Source organism: Phalacrocorax carbo, chromosome 12 (assembly GCF_963921805.1).
Source record: "Phalacrocorax carbo chromosome 12, bPhaCar2.1, whole genome shotgun sequence".
Classification (NCBI taxonomy): domain Eukaryota; kingdom Metazoa; phylum Chordata; class Aves; order Suliformes; family Phalacrocoracidae; genus Phalacrocorax; species Phalacrocorax carbo.
The window spans coordinates 4,907,841-4,928,914 of record NC_087524.1 but is presented as its reverse complement, the minus strand read 5'-3'; the positions used below and the strand labels follow the sequence as shown (position 1 = coordinate 4,928,914).

The window sequence follows — 21,074 nt, the reverse complement described above, 5'->3', positions numbered from 1 at the left end:
TAGAAATTGTTTCATGTATTTTCAGGGATGCTTGATCAATAGGCTTCTGAAAATTACATCTTTCTGAAGCAGATAATTAATTGCCCTCTAAGCAAAACCCCTGTTTTTCCCCCTTGCATTCTCTTTGAGGCATGATAATAATACGCAGATGAAATAGCAGATGTTCAAAAGAGAAAGTAGAAATAATAAGAGAATAAATACTATGATTCCTGAATGAGTAGTATTAATAAATCAGGAATGGGGTACAAAGAAAACTTATTTTGAGAAAGTGCAAGAGTGGAGCAGTAATTTAATAATGTTAGTCTTCAGCATTTGAAATATTTTTCTTAGCTTTTTTTAGAACCAAAGTGTAAATGCATAGATTGACAAATGACTGAACTCTTGTTCACATACAGATTAACTTTTCATTTTTATTTGAAACATATACTGGGGTTTCAGATTTACTCTTGTTGCAGTTATGACAGCTGAGCAATAATATGTAAGTTATTACTCAAGTAATGTTTTTAATAGGACTACTGTGGCTTAGCATAATGTGAATAAAAGTGTTAGCCTGTGTGTACAGAAGATGAACTGTAGTGATGTATGCACCTCTAATATACCATCCGACATTTTAGTAGTGAGAAATATTTTTATTACAGGTTTGTTCTGTTCTCACCAGTGTGGATAGGATTACAGCTGATGCAGGAGAGCGAGAGAGAGGGAAACAAGAGAAGACCTGGGTGCTCATGCAGGAAAAATGCCATGAGGAAGAACGAACAAGATGAGGAGCCTGAGGTGTACTTGTTGCTTATTGTGCGGCCTGGTTCGGAGTAATTTTAAAACTTTGGCAAGGTGGCAGTTTTTTATGGCAAGGTGCAATTGCAGTTTGTTGAAACACATGTCAGCGTGCCACTTTAAGTCCCTTAAAGGTATGGTTTCACATTGGGCAGAAATGCTAGATGAGCTAAGATGGGGAGGCTACCTACCAGTGGCCCTTTGTTTTTAACTGGAACTAGATAAGAAAGGGGATTGCCAGGGCTGGAGATTCCTGCTGCAGGGGCAGGGATTTCTACCTTGTGATGATAAGCTCTCTAGTATTACTTTAGGAAAAGGGAGGGTGAGAGAGAACGGCATTAGGATATTTGGGAAATGGTTCTTTACCTTGAGGCTGAACTGTCACTCAGTTACGAGCTGCTGAACTAAGGCATGTAGATCCTCCATTAGTACTTGTTATTGCAGTGTCCAGGTAAATAAACCTACTTCTGTAGAAATTGATGTGTTGGTTTCTGTCACTGCTGGAGCTTGGATCCTAGTGCAGGGAGAGGAACCTTGCTGGGAGGCATAGATGGTGCTCCAGCAAGGGCTGGCATGATGCGGTGTCTGAGCCCTGCCCACTAGTCTGAAAGGGTCAGCCTGCTCTGGGGCTGGGCTGGTGGCTGCTAACCAAGGCATTAATTAACTTCTAAAGGCCTGGAGCAACTGACTTAAAGAAACAATATCCTTTGGTCAAGGTAGCATCTCTGAAAGCATCTTTCACAGGTGTGGTAGGAAAAGAATGGGATGAGAGCATGAAATGCCCAATTCTGTCACTGGTGTGCCATTGGGAATCTGTGATTGGATGCTTTTTTCCAAGCGAAGGCCTGCAATCAATTTCCTGCTTACTTTCCCTTTGCATTCAGGAACTTGTCTGGCTTTCAAATAACGTAATTTTTCCTTCTCACATACTGAATTTATTTGTGATAAAAGTTCTTTGAAGAGGGAGTTTGAGAGAAACTAGAATGGAGGAAGTATACCATGTTTACAAATGACATTAGTATATAGTCCCAGTTCCTGTTGACTTTTTAAGAGTCATAAACACTTCATGTTTCAAAGTGGCAGCTTTTGAATGTGATAACCAAGTTCTCAGAACAGTAATATTTATATGTAAGCATTTGATTTTGTATTAACATTTTAAGGCCGCAGAAGTGATTGGCAAATGACAGAAAGTACATACAATAATTTTTCCCATACTTATTATTTGTATTTTGATGACAGCAGTGATTTTTTCATTCATATTTTAAGAGAAACACCATTTGCAGTATTTTTGAAATAATTTGTTATTGAGATTCATTTTGCACAAACCCCCTCCACTTCTGTTTCCTCACTTCTGTTTGCAGGACTTCACTTAGAGTCCTGATCAGTAGAAGATCCTCCTGTTATGTTCCAGCATATTTATCACTGGGTGGCCTTTGTGAAAGAACTTACTGTGCTTTATCAACTGAGGAGAAATGGTGTGAATTGACTAAGGAGAAACCATAAGAATGGAGATGTGTGTAGAACTTGAGAACTTGTTAAAGGATAAACTGAAGAAATGAATGATGGCATTGAGTCCAGGGGAACCACAAAATCTTCAAAAGTGGACAAAGCCTTGAAATGGGATGAGGGCTGAATTCTTTCCCAGTTTGAAGCTATAGGTGTTTCGCAGGATCTGAATCATAGAATCATAAAATCATTAGGGTTGGAAAAGATCTTTAAGATCATCAGGTCCAACCGTCAACCCAACACTACCATGTCTCCTAAACCATGCCCTGAAGTGCCACACCTACACATCTTTTAAATACCTCCAGGAATGGCGACTCCCCCATCTCTCTGGGCAGCCTCTTCCAGTGCTGACAACCCTTTCAGGAAAGACATTTTTCCTAATATCCAATCTAAACCTCTCCTGACACAGCTTGAAGCCGTTTCCTCTCATTCTATCACTAGTGACCTGGGAGAAGAGACCAACACCCACCTCACTACAACCTCCTTTCAGGCATTTGTAGAGAGCGATAAGGTCTCCCCTCAGCCTCCTCCAGGCTAAACAACCCCAGCTCCCTCAGCTGCTCCTCATCAGACCTGCTCTCCAGACCCTTCCCCAGCTCCGTTGCCCTTCTCTGGACATGCTCCAGCACCTCAGTGTCCTTCTTGTAGTGAGGGGCCCCAAACTCAAATACACACGTAACACATGAAAAGTACTTGCTGTTCACTGCAGATCTGTACAAGATCCTCGGTGGGCCTGAGTGAGGTAGTTCTCGTCTTGTGGCAAGAGTGATGTTATCACTGTGCTCAGTTAATCCCTGTATTAAATACTGAGCTAACTAGCAAGATGCTTGCTTGGAGTTGAAAGAGACAAACCTGTTACTTGCCCTTATCTTTTTGTGTTGTGGCCAGTGCATGTGTTCCGTCATAGCAGTTCAGTTCAGGGCTAAACTGAAGCTAGAGTAAAATTAGAAAAAGGTAGTTTGGACAGAACCTGGAAAGGAGTGTTGGACTTCATCATGTTTTCACAATGAAAAAGGCACCCCCCTGCTTGGGATGGTAATCATGCAAAGAAGGAGGGCAGTGAGGACCCCTTAATTGGTGTAGGGATCATCTGTGGAAGGATAAATCACCATCTGCATAGTGCACGTTATTGCCAGGTGAAAAGGTTAATAAACTTGCTGCCCAATGAAACCGTGTCCCTTCCATCTTGTTTTTTATTTCTGCACATCTGAGACAGGTTTCAGCTGCTGTTCAGTCGCTTGATCTCACATTTAACTTCAAGGTGAAAAATTTTCAGTAGAGTATGTGGATGGAAAAAACCTATTTTTAATCCTGATGGATATAGTGAATATAAGATATGGAGGATGGTGTAGGGGGGTTGACCAAAGCTTTTCTGAATAAGTCTTGCAAGCTGATTGACTGAACAAAAATGTGTTTGTGAAACTGTAGAAAAGTGGTCCTGCTCAGCTGATACTGCTTGAGATGTTAAAGTAGTCAGCTTTCTCATCTAGGATTCCTTTCCGCCTTTTTTATCCTTTGTTTTTACAAGACACTTCAATTTTATCATAATAATTCTCACCATTGACCAGGAAGGTTACTTTATTTTGCTTTACTGAACAGCATTTCCTGTTTTCATTTGTTGTTTGGAGGTATTTACAGTCTTTGTTTCATTTCTTCTAACAGGAATTCCTTACATCTTAATCTTTAAAGTTTTGCCTGGCTTATGATGCATCTTCCCTGTTATGTTTTCAGCTGAATTTCCTGTAGTGAAAATGTAACCTTGTAAGAAAGTTAGAATTAAACTCTTCCTTTTGAGGACATCATTCATTTAGATTATCAGGTACCCTTAAATCTTGACAGCCGTCACACTAGAGAAATTTTGGTGATTAAAAATTGAGTGTGGTTAAGAGGTGTAGTTCTTCTATTAGTTTTAAACAGATCTAGCTCTAATTTGATGATTATGTGGTAAGGGGCAGAGAAAGAATTTGTTCATCTAGTAACTGTAGTTATTAACTCTGGGGAACTGAGTTGATGCTCCTCGTTTTCAATATCACAGTGGTACATATTTGTTTTTTGGTAGTGGAGTTTTCATATCTCCTTCAGAGCAAGATGATTTTCTAGCTGTGTTGAAACTAATAAATTATGTGAGTAATTCCAGTGAAGCAGAGGATAACATCTAAATTCTGAAAAATGGTCGAACATTTCAGCTAGTACCAATCTTACTATTTCTTACTCCATTTAAGTAATGGAACTTTTGTTGTGGTCTTTGCTTTGTTGTGCTTTACCTTATTTCTTAATTGTAACTTGTGTTGCTTTAACCTCTTAGATACTTACATGTCTATGTTCCTATAGATCAAGTTTTAGGATGTATTTTGATGTGTCATTAAAGCTGTCTCAAGGTGGGATGCTGCAGATACATTTCCACTCTGGTCTTAGATTCTTCCTCTGGTCTCCACCTTGGGTTGTGCTTGCACTGTCTCTGTCAACTTGTATGATAGTTTTGTGAGTGGCATCAGATAATCCTGCCTGAAGACTACTCTCTGGTTTTTCTTGGATTAGTTTTCCTCTGGTTGAGTTGACTCCCATCCCTGCAGGAGTTCCTGTTTGGGAGATGGTGAAAATACCTCACTGAAGGTGACAGGGAATGAAGGATCAGCTACTTTGGCTAGAGCCTGTCAGTAGGTTGGCTTAAGCCTCAAACCTAATTTTTAATCTTGTCCTTTTTTTGCATGGTTTGTATGGTTCCTTTTTGAATTCTCAGATCTTGATCTGATGTGCTGGTCCATTTGTCTTTTTACCTGCTTTTAAAAAATGTTTATTTCTTACTATATTTCTTCTTTTTCTTCTTCATAAGTATTGTTTGTCCTTGTCTTTTATATAAAATCTTTTATTAATTGTAAATTATTTTGTGTTCCTTTATAGTTTGTAATCTTTCCAAGAGTTTCTACTTACCAGTGTCAAGTTTGTTGGATTCTGTGCTTTGAAGGTTTTTGTTTTATATTCTGCTGCATTCCCTTTCACGATGGACTCAGTGCTCCAAAATCTCACCCATTTAAGACTGTTTTCATAGTTCTTCTTTCAAAAACTTTCAAAAAGTTAAGGAAATTATTCCAGAAGTACTTGTTCAAAGATGGAGAAGGCTAATCCTGCCTTTCATGGTTAGAGTTGCCATGCATCTCAGATAGGACTTGTTCGTCTGAGTGTTGATGATGAAATTACAGCTTTCACAATAGGTCACTTAGCATGAAGTTCAAGTAACCACCAAACAGAAAGTTTATTTAAACAGCTTATTGCAGATTTGATCTAGAAAGAAATAAAGAACTACACCTGACAGTAAGGTACATTCAGTCTTGGGTTCTCTCAATGTGTCTCCTCATACAGAAAAGGAATTTCTGTAAAGAAATGAAGAGTGGAGCTAGTATCTGGCAGTAGCTTCAGATTCTGCCTGATGCAGTGATGAATGCTGAGGCAGTTGAGAGGGTTCACCATCTGGCAGACGTTTGCATAGTTTGAGACATCTAATACTTGATCGTGTTTAGATAAGCATTCTAGAAATTAGAAAAAGGCTCTAACCTGACAGGATATATAAATACTGTAGTTCTTTGAGATTTTTTTTGTTGAAACACTGACACTGGTGGTAAATCTGAGGTTCCGCATGGTGCTCTGTGCCAAATAAAATGTTGTTATAACTTGCTTCCAACTGTTCAAACAGGGTTTGTGCACATCTTGAGTGATTTTTTTTTTTTTTTTTTTTAAAGTCTGGCTATTTCCTCCTTTTTGCCTGTGGTTCCCTGGGCAGAAGAAAGGTTTAGAAAATTGATGATGATGATCTGTTGGTGTCCTCTTCTTGTACTGTGATCATCTGCTTGTTCCTGAGATAAGGCACTGTAATGAAAAACTAATAGTGTGCATGATACAGGATAAAATAAAGAGGCGTTAATAAATATAGGTTCCTTATTCTCTTCAAGGAATTGGTCTGGAACAAACTGTAGCTTGTTTACTAAAAAATGCTCATTAATTTTTTTAATTGTAAATGTATGGTTGTAGTATACAACCAACTTTGCTCATGAATCAGTCGTTTCCTTAAAAGCTTGAACTACTTTAAACACAGTTGTTGGGGTGATGTGAGCGAGATGATCAATAGTTTTGTATCTACTTACTGTGCCAAATTTTTCTGTAGTTTACTCTTTCCCAACAATCTCTTAATCACTGATTGCTTATGCCTTAGATGCTGTGTAAATATTTATTAATTTGAATTAATATAATTATTTGGTTGTTGGGGGTTTTTTTTGTGTGTGCTGAAACATCTTTTGCTTAGGATAGATAGTCACCATGTATATGTAGCATGTAGTATGAAAGTTGGAGAAATAGCTATGATGTCCCAGCGGAGCCAGGGAAGAAGGGAGGATTGTCAGGCTGCCTCCATTTGCCCTTTAGGTGTCTTGAATTACCCTCTGTCCCAGTCCAATAGCAGTTTGCCCGTAGAAACCACCAGTACGTGTTTTGTAATGTCACGTATCTGTTTGTCAGCGCCCCTCATTCTCTGCACTTATAATCTAGGCCCCTACCAGGCGTTCACCAAATTCCTCATGAAGCTCCCAGGGCATCCTATGTGCTGAACTGCGTTTGGCATCTCTGGCAGCATACAACTTCTCTAATCCCCATCTTTACCACGAGACACATCCACTACTTGCCCCTCATACAGTTGCTGCTTCTTCCCATAGTCCATCCAGCATCCTCAAATATTTATCTAATCATCTTTTCCTAGAGTTGGAAGTTTTTGTAACTTACACGTTGCGTGACAGTTCTAATGCTTCCTATGCCTTTTGCAGAATCACAGACTGGCGGGGGTTGGCAGGGCCCTCTGGAGCTCACCCCGTCCCACCCCTGCGTGAGCAGGCACCCCCAGAGCAGGGGCACAGGGCTGCGTCCAGGCGGGGGGTGAATGTCTCCAGGGAAGGGACCCCGCAGCCTCCCTGGGCAGCCTGTTTCCTTAGACTAAATAAGAGTGTAAGTCTTAGCATACTTTTTTTTTCTCTGAAGCAGAATTCCTGCTGACTTCTAAAGGAAATTAGCTTGAGTAATGAATTATAGGTTAAGCTGATACTAAATTAATACAGTTTTATAGTCTTTGATTATGTTGGATGTTTTACCTGGGCTGTTGTAGACTTTAATCCCAGGTGGATAGGGGAATAAGGAATTATTAAACATTATTATTAATTGTTACTAACTAGAACCGGGTTGCACTTTAAGTCTTAAAGTGTATGCAGTAGTATAAAGAAAAAGAAAAAAAAGATACAAATTAGCTTTGTGTCACATGTTTTCGGACTTAATGCATTTTGTGAATGTGTGGGTTGAAAGGTTGCCAGGTTGTTTATTTTCACTATTCCTTTGTCTTTGTTGGCGCACTTCTGCATCCAGGATGATTCATTAATGCTGGCTCTAGTTTCTTACATTTTTCCTTTCCTTTACTGATAGCAGGAGTACATTACATTTCTGACATAACTTAAGCCTTGTAAAATGAACCAGTGTAGTTATTAATGGATTTCATCAGCTAATCTAGTGGGTTCAGAAAATGTCAGCATGTGTTGAATACAGTGCAGGCATAGCTGTTTACTTCACAGGCTTTTATATAGCGATTTAACTGTGAATCAGAGTTTTGAGTTGAATGTGCAACAAGATAAATATGTTTTTGAGTAATTTCAGCACTGTTGTTATATGCAAATGTATGTATATGTTTGTATGGGGATTTTATATGAGGATTTAGGCTTTGGTCACCCTCATGCAGATAGGCAACTAAGGGATGCAACAGGGAGTGATAGTTATGCAATTTTACAGTAAGTTACAAAATACTGGTTGAGCTTGTGAGTTTTACACTTGATTGCATTTATAACACCGCGTTAACGCACTTCATAACATGTCTAATGAATTCCAACAGTTTAATGAATCTGCTGGGCACAGTGAGTTGAAATCTGTTGATTACAGTGGGAAGCAGAGACTGAGAAGAGTGTAGAGGGGGACACGTGAAACCCTTGTCCAACTGTTCATCAGAGCCGTGGATTCAGATATTTTTGCAGTTGTCCATAGATCAGAGGTTCTACCAGCATGGTTTCTGCTTGCTATTTCATGAGATTTTAGCATACTTGTACACTAGGTAACTTTTCTCTTAGTTCAGGGTGCATTTAGACGTAATAGCAAACATGATCTAAACTGAAGCTGCTACTGAGACATGTGGTCCCTACCAGGCATTCCTAAAATCTTCTTTTCATGGAATGTAGCGATCATGTGACCACAAGGTGAGTCAGTTCATTTGGATGAAAAGAATAGTTTCCTGACAAATCAGCCAGCTGAATCAACTTAATTCTGTGAACTCATGGTCTGTAGGTGCATGAGATGGGGGAAACAGGGACTGAAAGTCAAGAGAGGGGGGAGGAGCGAGCCTGCCTGCTTTGGTGACAGCTACCTGCTAGATTAACATAGCTGAAACATCAAATTACATTTGCAGATTGCAGAAATGTGTAAAACAGTGTAAGCAGCATTTTCCTCCCTTCCCCCTGCTGCTCATTTTCTCCCTTGTGCTGTTGTAGCACACGTGTTAGTACAACCATGTATGAACTAGATTGGGAAAATGATCTAGCTGTGAAGTAACTTGAGCAAAAAAATTCTTGAGATGGATCAGTTCCCTATCAAGTTGCAATGGTCATGAGAGGATGGGAACAGCTGGACCTAGACAGGGAGCTTCTTAAGCAGACATTATTCTTGATGAGATGGATTTCAAACATAGGCACGGACGGATAGAGAAGAGTGATGCTGGTAGAGAGAAATGGACAGGCATGTAGTCTTTGGAGTTGAGAAGAGGTGACCAACAAAACCGCTGTTGGGGAAGACTTGAGATAAAATTTCTAGAGAAAAGAAAAAGATCTGGGGGAAGCAGTTTGGGGAGGACATGTGTGGAGACACTTTGGCATAAGAAAGAGATACGTGAATGGTGTTGAAGGAAGGAAGACTGTGGAAGAGCAGTCCTGGCCTCAGAATGAGCTTTGTGGTCAGAGACTCAGATGTAAATGGACCTCAGATTTTAGAAGCTTTCTGTTTACAGAAGCAAATCAGTGATATAATTTTTGTTTTAAAATTTTCTCCATAAAGAATGATGTAAAAAAATTCAAGTTAACATACATGGTCAGTTTTGTGATCTCCAATTCATTGTGTAATGTTGAAGTTGCATAATGATGTTGTCTTTTTTGCCTCGAGGAGTGGTGATGTTTTGTAAGAATTTCATTTGGCAACCAGTATAATAAGCAGTATATTCTTTACAGTGAAAACCCATTCAATTAATTTTGCTTCCTGGCTTAGCAATATTATAGGAAGTACATTTATGAATATATTTTGGTGGCTTGTATTTTCATTGGATTGCCTGGAATTTTTCTGATGCAAACAGGAAAGATGAATCAGTAGACTGAGGAGTTTTGATATATGAGAGAAATACTTCAAAAATCAGTACTGAAGAGTCTTAAAAATACATGTGTTTCATACCTTTAAAAAAGTTGATTAGAGCAGCAAAGAAACTTAAGAGAACAAGAAAAAAACATCTGCTCCTCCTAGATCTTTCTCCTCTGATCAGCATTATCATTTGTAGATTTGGGCTCAGAGGCGCAGAATGGTTGCCAGAAGAAATAAGATGGGAACATTTCTAGATGGATTGCTTGCAGTTTTCTTCAAATGCGTAGTGGCAAAAAGTTACGTAAACCGTTATCTGGGGATTTGAAGAGGAAGGACAGGGAAGAGTGATAGGATACGGTAAAATAAGATAAGGGCTGAGGAACTTGTGTGTGTGTGTGTGTGTGTGTGTGTGTGTGTGTGTGTGTGTGCACTTAAGTGCTTAAGTGTGTTGTTTTGTGTTTTTTTTTTTTTTAAGGGAAATAATTAAGACTGAAGAAAACGAACTAAAATCAATTTCAGGGTACAATTTAATGATATAGGGACTATCAGGGATTGCTTGGGTGTTGGTTTCTCATTGGATCTCCTCTACGGTTGTGCTGTCACAGTATTTTATAGGGTGCTCTGTGAACTGTGTTGGTAACATGACCCCAGTTTAAGTCCTGTTCCTGCCACTCTATCCAACTACTGCTATCTCTTTCTACACAGCTATTCTATGAACTGTAGCTTTTATTTTCCTTTCTGGTCCTAAATCTCTCTCTTACGGAGGATACAAGTTTCCCAACTTCACGTGCTTGTGGCTGCTCTGGCATGCACGTGCATTTTGTAATGCATGGAGAAGGTAAAATCTGTGGCTCTCTGTTCTGTCTCTGACACTTTCCCTTAGGCGCCCCGCACCCTTCTGTTGTTAAACCAAAGAATGAAATCTTGGTTGAAATATTTAAATATTTATAGTATTTATGGCCTCAAGCTGCATCAGGGGAGGTTTAGATTGGATATTAGGAAAAATGTCTTTACTGAAAGAGTGGTCAGGCATTGGAACAGGCTGCCCAGAGAGGTGGGGGAGTCGCCATCCCTGGCGCAGTGTTCAAAAAACATGTAGACGTGGCACTTCAGGGCATGGTTTAGGAGGCCTGGGGGTGTTGGGTTGGCGGTTGGACTTGATGATCCTAGATGTCTTTTCCAACCTTAATGATTTTATGATTCTGTGATTAAATTGCAATTTTGTTTGTCATGCCTTTACTGCACTTAGTATCTGAAAAAAGAATGCTGTTCACTGGCTAGCAAACTTTTAAGCCATGGATTTGTAGTGAAATGTGACTTTTCTTAAATTTGTTTTTCCTTTTTGATGAGCCTGCATGAAAAATTATACATTTAGTTAGACTTGTGCATTTCATTGTGTGAGAAAATAGGATATGAAATATCCTGTTAACTAAAGAATGTGTTTTACATTTTGATTTGTGCCAAACTGCTTTTGGATGAAGATTAGTAATGAATAAAAATGAAAGCTGACACTCTAAAATGATTTAAAACAATATCGTTAATCATAGTTACTTGAGAAGAGTTTCAAAATATATTTTACACTTCAAATTAATTATTAAGCTTTCCTGAATTTTATCCCCCCCTCTCCCCGCCCCCCATCATTCCTAGTTGTTTTATCAGCTACAGATGATTTAATTACCTAAACTGCACGAACTGACTTGAAGGTGGTCCTTTCTGCTTATGTAGATGGTTCAACATTTGATTGATCACTTAAGTAATCTGTAGCTGTTGTACCTAGCCAGTGATTTGCCTCAGTTATGTGATAAATTTTGCCACTCAAGTACCAGTCATTTTTTTTTCTTGTTTCTGTAGAATTTAGACAGTTTTAGTAGACTTAGTCCTTCATATAAGTTTCTGTGTTTTCCACCTTTTTAATAATGCACTTACAGTTTTAAAACATTAAATATGATAAATTGAAATATAAGCATAGAGTTGTTTAATTCTAATTCACCATGATTTATCTGGGTCTGTCTCTTTTGTTCTTCTGTTTCTTTTGTTGAACTATCTGTAGCCTCTTATTTTCTGCTTCCAAGATTTACTTGTACCATGCTATTTGCAGGAAAGAAACTGAGAATTAATGGCAAAGTTGAAGAGCAGCTTAACTTTCTAGCTCAAGGCATGTAAATAAAGGGGTCAAAAATTTTACTGATAATACTTTAATCTTTGCTCTGCCTTGATGCTTTTTCAGTCACTTCTGGCAGAAATATTGTGTTTTTGTCATGCATGCAGGGTAACAACATAAAGGTTACTGAAAACAAAAACCATATAACACCAAAACAATTGTAGTTGTGATGCAGTTCAGTTCTGAACAGGAAAATAATTAGTTTTAAAAACAGTGTAGGTTTAAAAACTATTTTGTTCTTCATAATGTAACTTATCCTGGCTATGAGTCAGAAGAACTATAGGAAGGACATTTCCTTTTTTCTCTTTGTATGTATCTTGTATGTTCAATTTCAGTGTTACAGCTTCAGTAAAATTAGTCTTCTGCAGTGACGTACCTTTCCAAATGAAGACAGCTATTTAAATATGTAAAACATGACTGTGATTTCCCCACATTGTAAAGCGAGACTTTACAGATGTAAGCCTGTATTTTGAAATGCTCTAGGTCTCAGTATAATTAACTTCTGTTGTCTGGTGTTCCTTCTCTTCACATTAAAAAAATTCTTCTCTTGTAGTTGTGGTGGTAGATTTTGTGCCATGGATTCTGTTCAATATCTATATTTGTTTCTTCTCTTTACAGAAGACCAACTTCTTGGACGCTCTATGGCGAGATGCATCTTTGACATGGGTTATGTGTTTGGTTGTCTTCTGCAACCTGAGGCAACAGTGTGTGTGCTACGTATGATAGAAGAATTAATTGTGGGAAGAGACAAGGTGAATGGCTACATCGCAATAAGAAGCTGGCTTAAATATGTTTGTATTTCATGCCAGTAATCCAAGGCTGGGAAAGCCTAGTAGCCCAACAGTCAAAAAATTGTTTTTTTTAAAAACCCAGTTCAAAAAGACAAGTAGTCAATGTATATTTTACTATGTGTTCCCTGATTATTTAGCACTGAATCTTTTATTACACTGAAATCATGGTCTGAGGATTGGTAGACAACGCTCCCCTCCATCCCCAGCACAAAACTAACAACTAAAGACTGTGTCAAGATGACCTCTGAGGAAATGACAGCGTCTGTTCTCGTCTCTGTGGTACAGGGTAAAGTGATACCTGCTCAGTCAGCTGGAGATGAAAATACTGAAAATGCTTTGGACACCAGTGTTATAAAAAGACATACTGCCAGTCCGGGAAGGCAAACCACACATGCTCTCTCATACTTACACAGACTTGAAGAAGAAAGTCTTCAGGGCTCTGTGCCCAAAATATTCTCTCTGGCGAAAGAACAACTGACTAATGACAATAGTAATGAAAAATTCTGGGAGAGAAACAGCTCCATACCTGATTCAGTGGAATTTCTTAATATTAACTGTAACATTGTACAGAAAAACTACAAGAGCAATATCCCATGCAGCCAGTTGTATAAATCTCATGATCCTTTAGCAGGGAGAGAGGCATGCCTGGAAACTGGAATTCCTGTTTCACTGGAAAGAGCCATGCTTGCTGAAATTCAGTTGAAAATGAATGGACCTTCGGTAAGAAGCCAAACAGCAATAGATAAGAATGATAGCAGTGATACTGATAAAGTGGCCTTTTTTCACTTTCATTGTGCTAGTGAAAGGAATATATCAAAGGCTTTGTGCAGTTTACACAGCAGCTTCATTTTGGATGACTGCTTGCAGCCAGTAAGTGTTGGCAATGGTAACACCACTGGTTCCCCATCCAGCACTTGCAGACTATTGGAGTTGACAGATAATTGTGAGAATGAAAATGGGCAGCAGTTGTATGAAGACACTTTAAGGGATAAGTATCTATGTCTGGAAAGAGCACCGCGAAAGGTTAAAGTGGCATGCTTAGGTCACAACTTCTGTGGAAATAACTTTACTGGAAGAATGCCCTCAAAGCCCTTTCTGAGCCATTTTGATAACTGTGAAGAAGAGATGGAAGAGGATTTTTTTAGAAACAAAAAAGAACGTTCTACTTTATTAATAAGACGTTTCTGTAAAAATGATAAAGAGGTTAAAAAATCAGTTTATACTGGAACGAGAGCAATTGTTAGGACTTTACCTTCAGGGCACATAGGAACCTTTGCTTGGAATTACGTTGAGCAAAGGAGAAACAGCAGTGGCTTGAAGCTTTCCAGGATTACCACAGAACAGCTAACTATAATTCAGTCCTTAATAAAATGGGAATTCAATTCCTTTCTTGAGAAGTCTTTGTGGTATGAGGTAAGCTCTTGATAGTGTTGTTTTGTTTGTTTGGTGCTGAGTGTTGTTTTTTTTTAAGTTTTGATACCCTAATGACATTTTCATTTAAAAATCCAGCTTCAACTAGTAAACACGTAGGAACGCTGAATAGGGTACTTCATTTACCCACGTTGTACCTCATGCTGAACACTGCTTTTTAGAAGAATGTATTCTTATCCTTCAAAACTCATCTTGATTTGAAATAGGCTTGGGGTAAAATGTATAGTTTTATATCTGTATAAAATCTATGCATATGCATGTATATACATATATATTAATGCTTTTAGATACATATTTATATGTAGATGTATGTATAAATTTATACCCTGATATGATTTATTTATATATAAGAATGTAATATACCTATTAAAAATATATACACATTTTAGATATTTATATTTTAAACAGGAAATGTATACAATATGCATTTAAATTTCTACATGTATGTAAAAATAGCTGTATTAATATATCATATATATACATAGATGAATGCATATAGCATATATGTGTATATAAACATTTGATGGGTGTATTAATGATATAATAATTCCATGGAATAAACTGTAGAAGATGGCAAGTGGCAGTATTAGATCACAGTGAAAAATTTTGTTGATCTAAAAAAGAAAGCATAGTATTTCCCCTAAGTTACTGATATTTATAATGCTTCTACACTTGCAAAGAGTTAAAAAAAATTATCTAGTAGTTAAATAATGTATATTTATGTGCTGATATTGCCCTGATTTGTATTCTCTGAAATTAGATAATACAAAAAATTCTAAGTTTAGAATGAAATAATGAATGCATTAATTATTGTAGAAATGACATAGCACATCCGTAATGAATTATTTTAAGTAGTAAAAGATTTTGTGTGACAGTAAAAATTAGAATAGTTGTCTATGGAATATGTAAAAAATTTTGACCACTGGTTCTCAAGGATTCATCTGAGAAGTGTGTACTGAGAAAGGCAGGCCAGCAGGATGGTCACAGCAAGAGAAACTCTTTCAAGAAGAGTTAAGAGAGGAGAGGTTTACTGAGCTTAGCAAAAAAAGGAGGTGTGGTTTTCCTCTGGTAAAATGTGTGAACAGCCTCTAGGGAGGGGAAAGTAAAGGAGAGTGTGGCCGGATAAGCTATGCCTATAAACTGGTCCTGAATAAATGTAGGTTGAAAACTGAAGAAGTTTCTAGCACGTAGTGTTCATGCTCTGCAACAGCTTTCAGTAGGACTGAAATGGAGGAAAACTTACTTATATAGAATCATAGAATCATTTAGGTTGGAAAAGACCTTTAAGGTCATTGAGTCCAACTGTACAATTGATGAAATGGATTATATGAAATTTTGTCAGTGATAACAGAAGAGTGGACTTGGTGGCTCAGGAGCTCCATGGCGGTTGTGCCCTCCAGTAATATCCCCGTATCCTTTTAGAAACTGGTAGTTTTTCTGTTTAAATTGTTGATTGCAGAGTTCTATGAACAAGCATATGTCAGGTTTTTGTACTGGTTACAAAGCTTGGTGGTGCTGTTCGTTATCATGAGATACACTATCCTAGTCAGTGGAAGCACCAACTTGCTGGTACAGCACATGCCCTGCGTAGTGCATGGTCGTGCTCCCATGAAGGGATGAGTATGAGCTACGTATTTACCTAATATGATGTCTGCTCAGCACATTTGTATTATCGTTATAACCTTTTTTTGGGGGAGAAAAAGGAGAATATTTTGTAGCTGAGGTCTAGCGTAATTTTTGTTTATATAGGTATGAAAAGGGAAGGATGTGTTTAGGTTTCTTCATTGGGCATTTCCAATTTAAATTGAGTTCCTTGCATGCCTGCTTCACCACGTTCTGCTGCTGCTGCATAGTACTGAATGTACAGCATTTTGGGGTGTGAGGGCTTTAATTTGAAGATTTTTTTTTTTTGTAATACATATAGAAACTCAGAAATAAATGTAATAAATACCAACTGAATAATTATTTATATAGGAAAAGTTCTGTCTACAAATGAAAAATAACAGGCACAGTAAAGCACTCTGGGTAACTACAATACATAGAATGTTTTATCATGGTCGGAAAAGGCTTAAAACTGCATGTTACTAAGTCTTTCTTCTTCCAAATGATGACTACAGATATTTTCCTTATCAACCTCTTTATTTAATCTCTTTATGTATATTATGCATCAAGCATTCTTAGCGTTATTTTTGTTATTTTCATGTCAAAAAATATTTCTGCAATAATATTTTCTGTGTTTATGGCTTATATTATTAGCAGTGTAGATGGTTTTTACACAAACATAGAAATTAACTCTGAATATGACATATATGGACCTGCTGAACATATGCACTGGTTAAAATAATTAATTATGAGCATTTGTAGGAAGCTTTCATGCTAATAATCAAAGGAAGAAGGAGAAAGTAGTAAATGAATGTGGTAATTTGTTCTTTCTTTCCCCTTATCTCACCCTTTGAGCATGCATTCTGTTTGGAACAGCTAAGTGAACAGTAGTTCTGTTCTTCAAGGGGGAAAAAAAAGTTGGAGAAATTAAGTTTTTGTAGCAGTACTGGTGTAACATGGAACAATAGAGACCTTTATGTTTTAAGTAGGAAAATGTGGGTCTCATTTGTGCATATCCCTTACATAAAAATTCTAGCGCTAATAAAGGAAAGGCACTGAACTGTTGTCTTGCTGAATAATTTTTTTTCTTTTGCTACATAGGAAGGTGGGGCCGAGGCTTTGGATTATATATATACACACACGAAACTATGTATTTTTTAAATGTAGCACATGATTACTGTTTATAGGTGCTTTATATGTATATTTTAGACTCTTCTGCTCTGGATTTAATAACGTGTTGTATGAAGAGAGAAGATTTTTATGTTGAATATTTTTTCTAATTTTGCATGTAGTTTTTGCAGTTATATACAGTGCAGTACTCGCCCTTATCAGAGGGATGCATGTAACATGGCTGTTGTGTCTGTTCATGAGAAATTTGCTTGTCCTTGTTGGAACAGTGCAAGCCCGTCATATTGGTACATATTAAAGATGTCACAAATGCAAAGGATTTGCCACAGAAACAAATAATGAGAGTGCAAGCTTTGCTGTTGACCTGGCACAAGGGGTGATGGCTTTAAACTGAAAGAGGGTAGATTTAGCTTAGATATAAGGAAGAAATTCTTTACTAAGAGGATGGTGAGGCATTGGAACAATTGCCCAGAGAAGTTGCGGATGCTCCATCCCTGGAAGTGTTCAAGGCCAGGTTGGACTGGGCTTTGAGCAACCCGGTCTAGTGGCGGGTGTCCCTGCCCATGGCAGGGGGGTTGGAACTAGGTGATCATTAAGGTCCATTCCAACCCAAACCGTTCTATGATTCTATGAATGTATCCACTACTTGGGTTCAGCTCAGCTGCATCATGTTAGCAACCTGACTAATTGAAGTCAGAGTTTCTGGAATCATTGCACCATCTCTGTCTGTGAGATGTTAGGTTCATAGCGCGGAAGTAAGCTTTTTCTTCCTGGTATGGTGGTGTGTCTGCAGTAGCGGCAATGCAACATGACAAAAGTAGCCAGGTCCACCATTGACCAAGATATTAAACTTGAGCAGCTCTCTAGGCTACTGTGGAGTGATCCTCCTAAACCAGGTAAGTGACCTCAAGATCTCCAGATGACAGCTGCAACAACATAGTTGCAATGCATATAGCTGAATTCTTTAGTTAAGCTTATTTTTTAGGCATCAGTACTATCTTTCCTGTGTCATTACATTCCCGATGCTTGTAGTTTGAGCTTTAAGAGGCAAGAATTCTGCTGGTTTTCTTAACTTTGCTCAGATAGAAGTTTGCATACTAATATCTTTCACTCTTCATAGCTGATAAGGTGCTACTGAAATGCCAAATAGCAATAAAGTAACAATTAAAAAAACCCCAACCCTTAATTGCCCCCACATTTGTTTCCAGATAGAATAATGATTTTATTATAGATTTATCTTGCAGGAGTGTTTCATAATTAGTTTAATAATTTGGTATAGTAGTTTAGCATCTGTTAGCATCAGGTATTTATTTTTTCCATGTAGTATCCCGTAGTGTTTTTATGCTTCATGTGTAAAATCAATGTAATGCAAGGATTTTTGATTATGCATTGCTAATTTAAGGAGTCTTCCATTAAGATTTCTCGATTTCCATTAAGTTGAGCTATAGTCACTTGGTGGCATCTGTTAACATAGTTAAGGAGGGGAAAAAAGATTCGGAGCTAAAAAATTTCTACTATCCTGTTTTATTAATGTGATATCTAAAATAGTCATCTTGGATAATATTTTTAAAGAAACAGACCCAGGCACAAGTGGTTTTCTGTTTAATAGATGGTATTTGTCTGAATCTTATCTGGTTCAGAATTGATTATTAATTCTGAATACATTCTGAATAGTTCTGCACTAACTATATATATAAATTTGACTTACCCTCTGTGCTAATGATAATAATAATAAGCATAAGACTTCTTGTGTGTGTGCTGTGTTTCACTCAGATGACTGATGTGATTTGGTAGAACAGACACAAAGCTTGTTGGAGTGGCCACATGAAATCACCTGGCAATAGGAGTCTTACTAGTGAAGTTATTCTGCTAAACACTGTGAGATTCGCAACCCATGAAGCAGCCTAAAAAAATTAAATTCTTACAGGCTTTCACTTCTCAGTTCTTTTTAGTGGTTTCTGTAGGAATTTCAGGTCTAGATTTGCAGTGATACCATCTTTCTGTTAGGATTATGTGGTTTTTCCCACAGGTGTCTTGTTCTTGCTCCGTATTTTAAAAGATGGAATTCTCTAAATGGTCTTTTACTCTCTTCCCTCCCAGTTTTGCATGCGTACGTGAAATGTAAGACTGCTCTTTATGCTAAAGGTCATGCTATGCTTGTACTTTTATTTAAAAAAAACAAACAAAAGAAAAGATAGTTTGCTATTCTATATTGTGGATTGCAGACAGATTTGGGGTTTGAGATTTTTTGGTTTTCAGCTTTGAAATAAAATTTCTAGTCCGATGCTCTGAGAGGGATTTACAGGAAAAAAAAAATGACATAAAGCAAATAATCTGCAAGTGGTTGGAGTTCTCCACTCTAACGATAAGGTGTTTTTATCTGACTGTGCATGAGTATTCTGCCTGTTACTAATGTTGTCATGTTTTTAGGCATAAAGGTTTATATTCACATGTTAAAGAGGTGAGTAGGTATGGATGAGCTGGGTTTTGTTTTACCTGGACCCAGTGTTTCTTGGTTCTTTGCATAAGAGTTGCAGTCTTTTGCTTGAAGAAAAAAGTGCATGAGCAAAATTGAGTATTTGGAAAAAAACCAGGGAAGCAAAAGAGAAGCCAAATAGGCATGAAATTATGTTTTCCCTTCAGTAAGTGCTGTAAAAATAAATTGAACTTTGTTAAATGAAGCTCTATACTTATATTTGCTTTGGGTTGAGTTACTCCAGTTTTAAAGGCTAGTGTTAAAAATAGAAAATTTACCCTCTGTCTGTAGAAGTAGTCAGTTTTATTACCATAATGTGTGATAGAATCAGAGATAAATCTCTTAATACTTTGTATTATTTTGTAGTTGCCTCATAGCTGTAACAATTTTGGGCCAAATTATGAACAATAAGTTTTAGCTGTGAGCACACTTAGGTACTCGGAGCCAATAGTGTGGGAGTCTTGGCAAGAGCACTATATTATGCCTTCAGTTTTTCCACATTTTCTGACTTTCCTTCTAGTGACTGTTCATTAACTGTAAAGAAGCATGAAGATCTGTTTTAGAAAATCTCCCTGCAGCACATTAAAGAGTTCATTTTAGAGTGTTAGAGTTGGACACTCTTCTAAATTCTTTCTCAGTTGAAGCTAAATTATCTCCATTACCTGTATGAACTGTTGAAAAGTGTGGGTTGTTTACTCTCATATGAGTGAATAAAAGCTGCGCTGTATAAAGACCACTCTGTTGGTGGGTGAATAATTAAAACCTGAATTGATGAGATTTCATATATGTTTTAATTTGCCTTGCTTTTCTACAGTCTTTCAGGATCTGTTAAAAGGAATGTTTTCTAAAATGGGATAAGCTTGGCTTGACAATAATTGGTAGGCATACATCTTATCGGTATGAAATTTCAAGAAGGACTTACAGGAAAAACCTCTACTGTAAAATTATACTTGCCACAGTATCGAAGGGATTGTCCATGAGATAAGAGGCTATTTGGTTTCTCTATTTGTGAAAAGTGATTTGATATAGTATGGTTATGAGCCTCTGGTCACGAAGAATTTTGCTTGAAAATACAGTCTGGTGACAGCTTAAAAAAAGGAATAATAATTGAGCATAATACAGCTGTTAGGTACCGTCCAAGTACATATGAGCTGGAGTATCAAGGGACAGGAGACTTCTGAGGGTGCTCCCACACCAACCAAAGCTAATTACATCAGTGCAGCAGTTGGAAGCAGCGTGACTCAGGGCAGTGTGACAGCATACAGCTTTCATCAGGAATGTCGGAAGTGGGGCAGCCTTGGAAACATAAACATTCAGCCCTGGCATTTATAACAACTTTTTTTTTTTAATTCTCCTCATAATTTTAGAGTGAAATTATTTCGTTAGAAGCGTTTCCTTACCTGCAAAGCAAATGTATTGGGCAGTGCACATATTGTCCCACAAATTGTGTGAAAGTATCCATTTTTAAAATGTTCTGAATTGTAACCAGATATGATAATTTTTGAACTGAGATTGAAGACTCAGTTTTGAGATGTATTCATCAATCCCCAAGCTGAGTATGAGAGAGAAAAACATGTTGGGTTGGCTTGTGATCGTTCTTACCAACAGATAATATTCTTGTCTTCCCATTTGTACGAAGGTCAGAAGAGTCTTTTCATCTCTGGAATTATAATACTTTAAAAACTTAAGATTTCTTTAGTATAGCAAATAATCAAAAATAGATACCTAAAGATAAGTTTGCTGACATAGTATGGGAACATGCAACAGTAATGAAAAAGTGTGGTTT

General features: G+C 37.6%; 1 protein-coding gene across 4 annotated transcripts in view; it reads left to right on the top strand.

Moving 5' to 3' along the window:
• Positions 1-21,074, top strand: part of PLCE1 (phospholipase C epsilon 1) — a 169,598-nt gene that overhangs the window by 14,546 nt on the left and 133,978 nt on the right. For all 4 annotated transcript variants that reach the window (XM_064463805.1, XM_064463808.1, XM_064463806.1 and 1 more), the window contains exon 2: positions 12,479-14,064. In XM_064463805.1, coding sequence (XP_064319875.1) covers positions 12,889-14,064 — 1,176 coding nt within the window. In that variant the 5' untranslated portion in view covers positions 12,479-12,888. The remainder of the gene's footprint in view (positions 1-12,478; positions 14,065-21,074) is intronic.